The sequence below is a fragment of the Bombina bombina genome, chromosome 5 (genome assembly GCF_027579735.1).
Source record: "Bombina bombina isolate aBomBom1 chromosome 5, aBomBom1.pri, whole genome shotgun sequence".
Taxonomy (NCBI): domain Eukaryota; kingdom Metazoa; phylum Chordata; class Amphibia; order Anura; family Bombinatoridae; genus Bombina; species Bombina bombina.
In genome coordinates, this window is record NC_069503.1 from 896,658,756 (window position 1) to 896,672,463 (window position 13,708).

The 13,708-nt window shown below is 41.2% G+C and overlaps 1 protein-coding gene across 1 annotated transcript in view; it reads right to left on the reverse strand.

Annotated features, from left to right (window-relative positions):
* Window positions 1-12,528: 12,528 nt before the first annotated feature.
* The window catches only part of TMEM68 (transmembrane protein 68), an 82,573-nt gene continuing 81,393 nt past the window's right edge, over window positions 12,529-13,708 (reverse strand). The window contains exon 8 of the mRNA XM_053715048.1: window positions 12,529-13,453. Coding sequence (XP_053571023.1) covers window positions 13,349-13,453 — 105 coding nt within the window. The 3' untranslated portion in view covers window positions 12,529-13,348. The remainder of the gene's footprint in view (window positions 13,454-13,708) is intronic.

Consider the following 13,708-nt stretch of genomic DNA (forward strand, 5'->3'; position numbering starts at 1 on the left):
TTATGCTACGAAGCCAAAAGGATAGAGAGGTAGCAGATGCTTTTTGACCTCTCCTCTGTCCAGAATAAACGACAAACAGGGAAGAAGTTTGGCGAAAATCTTTAGTTGCCTGTAAATAAAATTTCAGGGCACGGACTACATCTAGATTGTGTAGAAGTCGTTCCTTCTTTGAAGAAGGGTTAGGACACAATGATGGAACAACAATCTCTTGATTGATATTCTTGTTAGTGACTACCTTAGGTAAGAACCCAGGTTTAGTACGCAGAACTACCTTATCTGAATGAAAAATCAGATACGGAGAATCACAATGTAAGGCTGATAACTCAGAGACTCTACGAGCCGAGGAAATAGCCATTAAAAACAGAACTTTCCAAGATAATAGCTTGATATCAATGGAATGAAGGGGTTCAAACGGAACACCCTGTAAAACGTTAAGAACTAAGTTTAAGCTCCACGGTGGAGCTACAGTCTTAAACACAGGCTTAATTCTAGCCAAAGCCTGACAAAAAGCCTGAACGTCTGGAACTTCTGACAGACGTTTGTGTAAAAGGATGGACAGAGCTGAGATCTGTCCCTTTAAAGAACTTGCAGATAAACCCTTCTCTAAACCTTCTTGTAGAAAAGACAATATCCTAGGAATCCTAACCTTACTCCATGAGTAACTCTTGGATTCGCACCAGTGTAAGTATTTACGCCATATCTTATGGTAAATTTTCATGGTAACAGGTTTCCTAGCCTGTATTAAGGTATCAATTACTGGCTCCGAAAATCCACGCTTTGGTAAAATTAAGCGTTCAATTTCCATGCAGTCAGCTTCAGAGAAATTAGATTTTGATGTTTGAAAGGACCCTGAATTAGAAGGTCCTGTCTCAGAGGCAGAGACCAAGGTGGACAGGATAACATGTCCACTAGATCTGCATACCAGGTCCTGCGTGGCCACGCAGGCGCTATTAGAATCACTGATGCTTTCTCCTGTTTGATCCTGGCAATCAAACGAGGGAGCATCGGGAAGGGTGGAAACACATAAGCCATCCTGAAGGTCCAAGGTGCTGTCAAGGCATCTATCAGGACCGCTCCCGGGTCCCTGGACCTGTAACGAGAAAGCTTGGCGTTCCGGCGAGACGCCATGAGATCCATATCTGGTTTGGCCAACGTCGAAGTATTTGGGCAAAGACCTCCGGATGAAGTTCCCACTCCCCCGGATGAAAAGTCTGGCGACTTAGGAAATCCGCCTCCCAGTTCTCCACTCCTGGGATGTGGATCGCTGACAGGTGGCAAGAGTGAGACTCTGCCCAGCGAATTATCTTTGATACTTCCATCATCGCTAAGGAACTCCTTGTCCCTCCCTGATGGTTGATGTAAGCCACAGTCGTGATGTTGTCCGACTGAAACCTGATGAACCTCAGAGTTGCTAACTGAGGCCAAGCCAGAAGGGCATTGAGAACTGCTCTCAATTCCAGAATGTTTATTGGAAGGAGACTCTCCTCCTGAGTCCATGATCCCTGAGCCTTCAGGGAATTCCAGACAGCGCCCCAACCTAGTAGGCTGGCGTCTGTAGTTACAATTGTCCAGTCTGGCCTGCTGAAGGGCATCCCCCTGGACAGATGTGGCAGAGAAAGCCACCATAGAAGAGAATCTCTGGTCTCTTGATCCAGATTCAGCGTAGGGGACAAATCTGAGTAATCCCCATTCCACTGACTTAGCAGCGGTCTGAGGTGTAGGCGTGCAAAAGGAACTATGTCCATTGCCGCTACCATTAAGCCGATTACCTCCATGCATTGAGCCACTGACGGGTGTTGAATGGAATGAAGGGCACGGCAAGCATTTAGAAGCTTTGTTAACCTGTCCTCTGTCAGGTAAATTTTCATTTCTACAGAATCTATAAGAGTCCCCAAGAAGGGAACTCTTGTGAGTGGTAAGAGAGAACTCTTCTCCTCGTTCACTTTCCACCCATGCGACCTTAGAAATGCCAGTACTAACTCTGTATGAGACTTGGCAGTTTGAAAGCTTGACGCTTGTATCAGAATGTCGTCTAGGTACGGAGCTACCGAAATTCCTCGCGGTCTTAGTACCGCCAGAAGAGAGCCCAGAACCTTTGTAAAGATTCTTGGAGCCGTAGCCAACCCGAAGGGAAGAGCTACAAACTGGTAATGCCTGTCTAGGAAGGCAAACCTTAGATACCGGTAATGTTCTCTGTGAATCGGTATGTGAAGATAAGCATCCTTTAGATCCACTGTGGTCATGTACTGACCTCTTTGGATCATGGGTAAGATTGTCCGAATAGTTTCCATCTTGAACGATGGAACTCTTAGGAATTTGTTTAGGATCTTTAAATCCAATATTGGTCTGAAGGTTCCCTCTTTTTTGGGAACCACAAACAGATTTGAGTAAAACCCTTGTCCGTGTTCCGACCGCGGAACTGGGTGGATCACTCCCATTAGTAAAAGGTCTTGTACACAGCGTAGAAACGCCTCTTTCTTTATCTGGTTTGTTGACAACCTTGAAAGGTGAAATCTCCCTTGTGGAGGAGAAGCTTTGAAGTCCAGAAGATATCCCTGAGATATGATCTCCAACGCCCAGGGATCCTGGACATCTCTTGCCCAAGCCTGGGCGAAGAGAGAGAGTCTGCCCCCCACTAGATCCGTTTCCGGATCGGGGGCCCTCACTTCATGCTGTCTTAGGGGCAGCAGCAGGTTTTCTGGCCTGCTTGCCCTTGTTCCAGGCCTGGTTAGGTTTCCAGCCTTGTCTGTAGCGAGCAACAGCTCCTTCCTGTTTTGGAGCAGAGGAAGTTGATGCTGCTCCTGCCTTGAAGTTACGAAAGGCACGAAAATTAGACTGTCTAGCCCTGGGTTTGGCTCTGTCTTGAGGCAGGGCATGGCCTTTACCTCCCGTAATATCAGCGATAATTTCTTTCAAACCGGGCCCGAATAAAGTCTGCCCCTTGAAAGGTATGTTAAGTCATTTCGATTTAGAAGTTACATCAGCTGACCAGGATTTTAGCCACAGCGCTCTGCGTGCCTGAATGGCGAATCCGGAATTCTTAGCCGTAAGTTTCGTTAAATGTACTACGGCATCAGAAATAAATGAATTAGCTAGCTTAAGGGTTTTAAGCTTGTGTGAAATCTCATCTAATGTCGCTGAGTCAAGGGTCTCTTCCAGAGACTCAAACCAAAATGCTGCCGCAGCCGTGACAGGCGCAATGCATGCAAGGGGTTGTAATATAAAACCTTGCTGAACAAACATTTTCTTAAGGTAACCCTCTAACTTTTTATCCATTGGATCTGAAAAGGCACAGCTATCCTCCACCGGGATAGGGGTACGCTTAGCTAAAGTAGAAACTGCTCCCTCCACCTTAGGGACCGTTTGCCATAAGTCCCGTGTGGTGGCGTCTATTGGAAACATTTTTCTGAATATAGGAGGGGGTGAGAAAGGCACACCGGGTCTATCCCACTCCATAGTAATAATTTCAGTAAGTCTCTTAGGTATAGGAAAAACGTCAGTACTCGTCGGTACCGTAAAATATTTATCCAACCTACACATTTTCTCTGGGATTGCAACTGTGTTACAATCATTCAGAGCCGCTAACACCTCCCCTAGTAATACACGGAGGTTTTCCAGCTTAAACTTAAAATTTGAAATGTCTGAATCCAGTTTATTTGCATCAGATTCGTCACCCGCAGAATGAAGCTCTCCATCCTCATGCTCTGCAAATTGTGACGCAGTATCAGACATGGCCCTAGCATTATCAGTATACTCTGTTCTCATCCCAGAGTGATCTCGTTTACCTCTAAGTTCTGGCAATTTAGACAAAACTTCAGTCATAACATTAGCCATGTCTTGTAGAGTGATTTGTAATGGCCGCCCTGATGTACTTGGCGTTACAATATCACGCACCTCCTGACCGGGAGATGCAGGTACTGACACGTGAGGCAAGTTAGTCGGCATAACTTCCCCCTCGTTGTCTGGTGAATGTTGCTTAACATGTACAGATTGACTTTTATTTAAAGTAGCATCAATGCAATTAGTACATAAATTTCTATTGGGCTCCACCTTGGCTTTTGAACATATTGCACAAAGAGATTCCTCTGTGTCAGACATGTTTAAACAAACTAGCAATTAGACTAGCAAGCTTGGAAATACTTTTCAACTAAATTTACAAGCAATATGTAAAAACGTTACTGTGCCTTTAAGAAGCACACAAAAACTGTCACAGTTTAATAAGAATGAACCGGATTAGTTATAGAAAACAAATTTAGCAAAGGATTGTACTCATTAGCAATGGATGATTAACCCTTAATATCAGAAAAAAACGGATAACAATTGAAAATATAAGCGTTTTTATCACAGTCAAAGCACAGTCTCACAGATCTGCTGTGAGTGATTACCTCCCTCAAAACTAGTTTTGAAGACCCCTGAGCTCTGTGGAGACGTCCTGGATCATGCAGGGAGAAAAGGGCAGACTGTGACTGAATTTCTGATGCGTAGTAAAAGCGCCAAAATAGGCCCCTCCCACTCACACTACAACAGTGAGGGAAGCTCAGTAAACTGTTTTAATGTAAAACAAACGACAGCCATGTGGAAAATAAAGCCCAAAACAATTTTTCACCAAGTACCTCACATAATTAAACGATTTAACATGCCAGTAAACGTTTAAAATCTAATATATGAAATGTCATTAAAAAGCCTGCTGCTAGTCGCTCACACTGTAAGTTAGGCTAAAAGTTATATGCATACAGTATTTTCTCAGTGAAGTGCCATTCCCCAGAAATACTTAAGTGTAAACATATATACATATCAGCCTGATACCAGTTGCTACTACTGCATTTAAGGCTGTACTTACATTATATCGGTATTAGCAGTATTTTCTCAGTCAATTCCATTCCTTAGAAAATAATATACTGCAACATACCTCTTTGCAGGTGAACCTGCCCGCTGTCCCCTGATCTGAAGTTACCTTACTCCTCAGAATGGCCGAGAACAGCAAACGGATCTTAGTTACGTCCGCTAAGATCATACACAAAAACTCAGGTAGATTCTTCTTCAAATTCTGCCTGAGAAGGAAACAACACACTCCGGTGCCGTTTTAAAATAACAAACTTTTGATTGAAGATATAAATAACTAAGTTTAATCACCACAGTCCTCTCACACATCCTATCTATTAGTTGGGTGCAAGAGAATGACTGGGTGTGACGTAGAGGGGAGGAGCTATATAGCAGCTCTGCTTGGGTGATCCTCTTGCACTTCCTGTTGGGGAGGAGTTAATATCCCATAAGTAATGATGACCCGTGGACTGACTACACTTAACAGGAGAAACTAGATATAATACTGTATTAAACTTTCAATTATGTGGAAACCTAGGCCTTTGTGTAGTCAAAGATCATTTACCTCATCTCTCTACTTTTGTTTGTATTTTAGTTTTTTTCAATAAAGTGAAGAAAGAAATGTATTTATGGTCTAAAAATGTATAATATACAAAACACAAATGTGTGCTTTGCTTCTTAAAGTGATTGTAAACTTTAATGAATTAAAGCCCAGGATCAAAAAATAATCTTAAAAACAGAGGCACTTTAATGCATTAAAGTTTACAAAGACGCTTTTTTAAAAAAAAAAAATACTTACCTTTGCGTTATGGTAAACATAACGCCAATCCTCCGGCCGCATCTCCTGCTTTCTTTGGTGTCCAGCTTGTGGGGCTCGCAACGATAGGAGAAAGCTAGATTCGTCTTCCATATGCTAAAGATAGCAGGAGATACGGGCGGAAGATCAGCGTTATGTTTTCCATAACGCAAAGGTATTTAAAAAAAAAAAATATATATATATATATATAAGCGTCTTTGTAAACTTTAATGAATTAAAGTGCCCCTGTTTTTAAGATTATTTTTTGATCCTGTGCTTCATTCATTAAAGTTTACAATCACTTTAAAGTTAACTACTCAGTATTCCAGTATTAACTACTAATTGATAAGATGCACTATTTGTAGCTTTATACATATAAATTAATCATATTTAATATAATATAATATTGTATTGTACAATGGAAATGGTCACATTAATGGGCTGTGACGTGTAGAACCAACACATAGATTAAAAATCTTACTCATCTGTATCACACAGCAGTTACTATTACAAAAGGGGGGATCGTTTAGATATACTGTATGTTTTGTATAGAACAAGGCCTCCTGCATCCCTGAGTTCTGCTCCAAAGCTCTAAGTACGCATCTACCACATTACACACTTCTATTTTATCAGCTTCAGTGGCCTGCTCTGTAACAGCAGTTTATACCAAGGTTAAGAGAAAAGCTACAAGTTAAGGGAAAATAAAGGTACCAAACCTACATTTACCAGTATGGAGGTAAACTTGATCTGTTACAAGTTTTCTTGACTGATTGCTGCAATAAATCTTCATACCCTCATTCTAAGACAAAAGAACATACTTATATCTGCACGTATTTGTCAAGGATACTGTCAAGGAAACAATAAAGTTTCCTATGTTTTTCTTAAAGGGACTTAAAAAGGAAATTTATGCTTACCTGATAAATTTATTTCTTTTACGATATGACAAGTCCACGGATTTCATCCTCTCTTATGGGATATCGCCTCCTGGTCAGCAGGAGGTGGCAAAGAGCACCACAGCAGAGCTGTATATATAGCTCCTCCCTTCACTCCCACTCCAGTCATTCGACCGACGTTAGGAAGAGAAAGGAAAAGCCAAGGTGCAGAGGTGACTGAAGTCTAACAAAAATAAAGACCTGTCTTAGAAAATGACAGGGTGGGACCGTGGACTAGTCATATCGTAAAAGAAATAAATTTATCAGGTAAGCATAAATTTCCTTTTCTTTTACAAGATATGACGAGTCCACGGATTTCATCCTTACTTATGGGATACAATACCAAAAGCTATAGGACACGGATGAAAGGGAGGGACAAGACAGCAACCTAAACGGAAGGCACCACTGCTTGAAAAACCTTTCTCCCAAAAACAGCCTCGGACGAGGCAAAAGTATCAAATTTAGAAAAAGAGAGAAGAAACGACCAAGTCGCAGACTTGCAAATCTGTTCAACAGAAGCATTCTTTTTAAATGCCCATGAGGAAGTCACAACCCTAGTAGAATGAGCCGTAACTCTTTCAGGAGGCTGCTGTCCAACAGTCTCATATGCAAAAACGGATGATACTCTAACAGTCAGAAAGAAAGAGAGATAGCCGTAGCTTTCTGAATACAGAAAAAGCAACAAATAATGAAAATGATTGACGAATACTTTAGTCGCCTGCAAGTAAAACTTCAGGGCACGGACCCTGTCCAAGTTATATAAACAGATGCTCCGTCTTAGAAGGATTAGAACGCAAGGAAGGAATAATATTTTCCTGATTAATATTTGTATTGAAAACAACCTTAGGAAGAAACCCAGGTTTGGCACGTAACACTACCTTATCGGAATGAAAAATAAGGTAAGAAGAATCACATTGTAATGCTGAGAGCTTAGAGACTCTGCAAGCAGAGAAAACAGCAACCAAAAAAAAACAAAAAAACTTTCCAAGATAACAACTTAATATCAATGGAATGCATAAGTTCAAACGGAAATCCTTAAAGAACCATAAGAACTAAATTCCAACTCCAAGGAGGAGCAATAGGTCTAACACAGGCCTGAATCTAGTCAGAACCTGACAGAGAATTGAACATCCGGAATATCTGCCAGACGTTTGTGTAACAAAAATAAATAAAGCAGAAATCTGCCCCTGTAAGGAACTTGCTGATAACCCTTTCTCTAATCCTTCTTGGAGAAAAATTAAAATTCTAGGAATCCTAATCTTACTCCATAAGTAACACTTGGATTTGCACCATAAAGATATTTACGCCATATCTTATGGTAAACCTTTCTAGGAACAGGTTTACGTACCTATATCAAGGTATTAAAGACCGAATCAGAGAACCCTCGCTTAAATAAAATCAAGCGTACACTCTCCAAGCAATCAGCTGCATAGAAATGATTCGGATGATGGAAGTGTCCCAGAATGAAAAGGACCTGCCTCAATGGAAGCTTCCACGGCAGCAGAGAGGACATGTCCACCAGATCGGCATACCAAGTCCTGTGACCACGCAGGAACGATGAGATTCACCAAAACCCTTTCCGGTTTGATTCGAGCAATCACCCGGGGAAGGAAAACAAACGGTGGAAAAATATAAGCTAAGTTGAACGACCAAAACACTGCCAAGGCATCTACCAGTTCGGCCTGAGGATCCCTGGACCTGGATTTGTATCTCGGGAGCTTGGCATTCTGGCGAGATGCCATAAAATTCAGCTCCGGTCTGTCCCATCTAAGAATCAGGTTGGCAAAAATCTCTGGATGGAGTTCCCATTCCCCCGAATAAAACGTCTGTCTACTCAAAAAATCTGCTTACCAGTTGTCGATTCCTGGGATGTAGATTGCCCACAGATAACAAGAGTGAGCTTCCACCCACCGTGGCCAAGCTTGAAGCGCATTGAAATTGCTCTCAATAGAATATTGATAGGAAATAGAGACTCTGACCAAGTCCAAACACCCTGAGAATTCAGGAAGTTCCAGACTGCACCCCATCCTATCAGGCTGGTATCCGTTGTCACTATCACCCAAGAGGGTCTACGGAAACATGTCCCTTGGGACAGATGATCCGGCGACAACCACCAAGGAAGAGAGTCCTTTGACTCCTGATCCAGATCTATTTGAGGAGACCAATATGCATAATCTCCATTCCATTGCTAGAACATGTTCTTGTAAATGACACATTTTCACTTTTGTTGTTATTGGACAGGAATTGAACCACTGACCTGGAATCTACAAGGCAGTAGCCTTGCTGTCTAAGCAAATTGCTATTTTCCAATGCTGCCACCATCAATCCATTGCCTCCATGCACTGAGCCACTGACGGCTGAGGATTGGACTGAAGGAATCGGCATGTATTCATATCTTTAACTTTCTGACTTCCGTCAAAAAAATCTTCATGGATAGAGAGTCAAAGAAAGTTCCTAGAAAGGGTACTCGTGTCTGAGGAACCAAAGAACTCATATCCAAGTGTACCTTCCACCCGCGGGTCCCTAGGAAGGAGAGTATGAAGTCTGTATGGGACTTTGCTAGTTGAAATGATGATGCCTGGATCAGAATGTCGTCGAGATAAGATGCCATGCGGTCGTAGAACCGCCAATAAAGACCCCAGAACCTTAGTGATGATCTTGTGGATAGGATCATGAAGATATGCATCCCTTCGATCCATGGTAGACATAAATTGACCCTCTTGGATCATAGGAATAAAAGAACCAATAGTTTCCATCTTAAAAAGGTGGAACTCTGAGAAACTCGTCTAGACTCTTAAAATCTAAAATAGTTCAGAAAGCTTTCCTCTTTTGTGGAAAACCCAAACAGAATTGCATACACCTTTCCCTGCTCCAGAATTGGAACGGGACAAAATACTCTCATGGAGGGTAGGTCTCTTAAACAGCGTAATCTTCTACAGACAATTGAGAAAGAAGAAACCTTCCTCTGGAAGGAGAATTACTGAATTCCAGCTTGTATCCCTGAAACACCATCTCTAATACCCAGGGATCCAGCCATTTCATATCCAAGCCTGGGTGAGGAAAAGCAGTCTGCCTTCATGCCGACTAGCCCCAGTTCCAAGATAGGTATGGCAACCCCAGTAGAAATGGCTTGCCAAGAGACACCTTTCTTACAGAAGAAAAGGAAGGTGGGATTCCCTTAAAACCTTGAAAGACACTGAGAATACTCTATCGACCCCTCTGAATGGATCTTCTTATCCTGAGGAAGGGAATGACCCGTAACTCTCGTGATGTCAGAATAATCTCCTGCGGGTCAGGCCCAAGCAGGGTCCTCCCTCAAAGGAACAGCCAAAGGCTTAGAAGTAGCTGACACATCCGCAGACCAAAAGCTCAACCATAAGGCTCTGCGAGCTAAAAAGGAAATTAACTCTGAATTTCCGCCACATTGTAAACTGCAGAAAAACGTCCGTAACAAAGGAATTAGGCAATCATAAGATTCCTAATTCAATTCCTTCCTGTATCTCTCCGAAGAGTCTCAGACCTAAGATATTCGTCCAGGGCGTCAAACCACGAAGCAGTCGCAGTTGGAACCCTGACAATGCAGGCCACAGATTGTGAAGGCAAACCCTGGTGGCCATAAAAACAGCTAAGGAGACCCTCTAATTTCCCTAGGGCCCTTGAGTTTCAACTATCCTCAAAAGGGATAGTAGATTGTTTAGTCAAGGTAGAAACAACTTCCTACCACCCTAGAAACCGTCTGCCAAAAATCCCAATAGCATTCACTATAGGATACATGACCTGGTGAAGGGAAAACCAGCTGCAGCTGGATTCAGACACCCCATCCTCCGATTGCTAGGTGGCTTAGTTATTCAACGGATGACTAGAGCTTGCCGCCATAAAAGGAGAATTTCAGGAAAAGCAATGTTTAAAGATAATTAACACAAAAAACATTACTGTCACTTTAAGTTCACATATTTCTGTGCCAGAAATACCCAAGTTGGATGTTAACCTTGCTGGCAATAGATATTGCAATTAGTATGAAAGCAACCATGTCTAGTGCACACCATCTATAAGAAAGTTGCAAGGAACCATAGAGCACTGCATGTGGTCAAAAATAACTTTATGCTATGTGGGCACTTGTTCCATTCTAAGCACAAAGCTGTATCATACATTAAACAGCTAAATTGCATCAAGAAAAGGAACTATAACTGAGCAGAAGATAACTAGTATATTGTTAACGGTCTCTTCTTGCATATAATCACGGGTGTGCTATGCACATTTGGTCTGGAATGCAATCTACTGTTCAGGCAGTTTGATCTCATTAAAAAAAACTGAAAACCCCCTTTAGTGCCTGCTTATTTTTATGAAACCCCACAGTTCATGTGTAAGGAAATATAGTGTACAGAATTCATCTGAAATGGCTTACTTTTGAGGCACAGGGAAAACAGAATAACACTGCTATCGTTGTCTCTTGTCATAGTATAGAAACAAAACGTATAAAACAGTTTTAGTCACCCGGGGGAGATAACTGAGCATAAACATTTTCAGCAGCACCGGTACAACATAAATTCCCCACTGTAATAGGAATTTTTAACAATTAGTGCAACTATACAACGGGCTGGCGATCTTTCTTGTTAGAAATCGTCACATGTACCCCAAGTCTCTCCGGACAGCGCAAAAACCTCTCAGCTGTATCTGTAAACACAGCTGAGGAGGCATTCAGCGATCCGTCGGAGAGAGTCAAGTGTTTTCGCGCTCAATGGCGGTTTTTATGTTTCAAAATAACTATTAGGAGTCCAGTACTGAAATTCCACCCCTACACAACAGTTCCAGCGAGCTAGGAGAACCCTCCCTGTCGGCTGAGAACTAAGAAGAAGCCGCTGGGTTTTAGAAATAGTTGCTTATAAATACATGGCTGCCCATGGAAAAACTAACCCCACGTCAGGGATATGTTTTTCAAATAAAAAGTGCCAGCTCCTTTCTGTATACATGTATAGGGAGTTCCCAAAATTGAGACCCATGGATCCCAGCTTGTCTGTGTTCTGTCACCAGAGGGGTTTTATCAGACATTAAAGCTTAGCACTTACCTTTAGAAGGCTGCCCGGCAGCAAAGCATCTCACCCGGCTTGTTAAGTTCTCTTCTCCCCTTCACATTGGCCTGTGGAAACAAAAAGTACTGAGCATTTTCTTCCCTCAGACTTTGCACAAACAGGGCAGCATACAATCAATGGGAGGCGCAGTGAGAATAAAATCCCACAAGTACCCATGGCTTAAAAGTCACCAAATGCTTTTCTTATTGTTATTGAAGAGACTGATTTGGTCTAGGCTACACCCAGAACAATATAATACACTGTGGTATTACATAAAAAACAATAAACACTTGATTGAAGAATCTATAACTAACACCTCACTCTGCCTCTTCCTATCACTAACACAGGCAAAGAGAATGACTGGGGTGGGAGGGAAGGGAGGAGATATATATATATATATATATATATATATATATATATACAGCTCTGCTGTGGTGCTCTTTGCCTCCTCCTGCTGACCAGGAGGCAATATCCCATAAGTAAGGATGAAATCCGTGGACTCATATCTTGTAAAAGAAACCCCATTTTTTATTTCAAAATTCAGATAGATCATACAGTTTTAAACAACTTTCCAATGTACTTCTAATATCTAATTTGCATAATTCTCTTGGTATCCTTTGTTGAAGGAGCAGCAATGCACTTCTGGGAGTTAGCTTAACACATTAAGTTAACCAATGACATGAGGCTCTTACATATAGACACCAATCAGCAGCTAGCTCCCAGTAGTGCATAGCTGTTCCTAAACCTACTGAGGTTTGTTTTTTAATAAAGGATACCAAAAAAACCCAAAACAAAGTAAATTATATAAAAGAAATACATTGGAAAGTTAGGTATGCTCTATATGAATCATGAAAGTTTAACTTTACTGTCCCTTTAAAAGTATATCAAGTGGCAGCTGGCATAATGAGCATTTTAATAGGCATAAAACATTGTTTTATTATATAAAGAATTCATTCAACACTCTGCAGCACGTACAGTAGACACAATAACCTTCAAATCATCAGTAACATAATACCAATTGCACAGAAAGCTACCACTGTTAAACAGTGTTTACACCTGATTTATTTATTTTAGAACACCTGAATTCCCTTAACCAACCTGTCTATAATAATCATGAGAACAACAAAACCTTTGCTTTTTCATTGTATCCACAGGAATTCAGTTTAAATCCCCCCACCCCTCCAGCAAAAGAGGTTCAAAAGTGATCCTTCCACATCCCTATTACAGCAATTTCTCTCTTCTTCAGAAATACTATATCAGTCAATTATTAAAGGGACATCAAAAACAACAATACAATGCTGAAATGTATTACCTGCAGAGAATAATGTGTTTACCCGAGGAGATATCAATACAGGATCATATGTCTGATCTCTACTTGCCCACACTAAGGGACACCAGATACACATATGCAAGAAGGTTTTCAAGGGCTATGCCCCTAGAGAGCACACCAATGCACATTTTGCAAGGCTGAGTTGGCATTCCCTTGACTAGAACCAGCTTTCAACAGCTACCAACTGGGCAAGCCATACATAACCTGTACTTGAACTTTTATCAACCAAATGAATATCTGTCCCTTGAACATTTTCTTCTGATAATGATATGTATCTCTCTAAAGCAGCTATTGCCATGGTAAACAACCAATTTTCTTAAAACCTTATATAAAGTTAATACAAACGTATGATGTGGTACACTGAGAGTCTTAAAAATATTACTTTGAGTAAAAACAATCTTTATTCTTCTTTATGCCTTTTGTGAAATCTTTCCAACAGAGCCCGAAATATGTTTCCAGGTATTTTTTGGTGTTTGTTAATCAAAGATTGTATAGCATACTTTGTCTGTAAGAAAATGAAATCAAAATGTAAGTTAGAACAAATGTGTCACATGGATGAATCAAGCTTTTTGAGATGTGACAAGAGAGGGGAAAGGGGAGACATCCACAAGACAAAGTCACAATATAACCATTGTTTTCTTATTAGCAACATAATATTTAATGTGGAGCAATAGCATCTTATATAAATATAAGTTTGGTTTAGCACACCTTACAAAAACAGAGTTTAAATTCATCTTTGGGACTGCTGCAAATGAGTCCA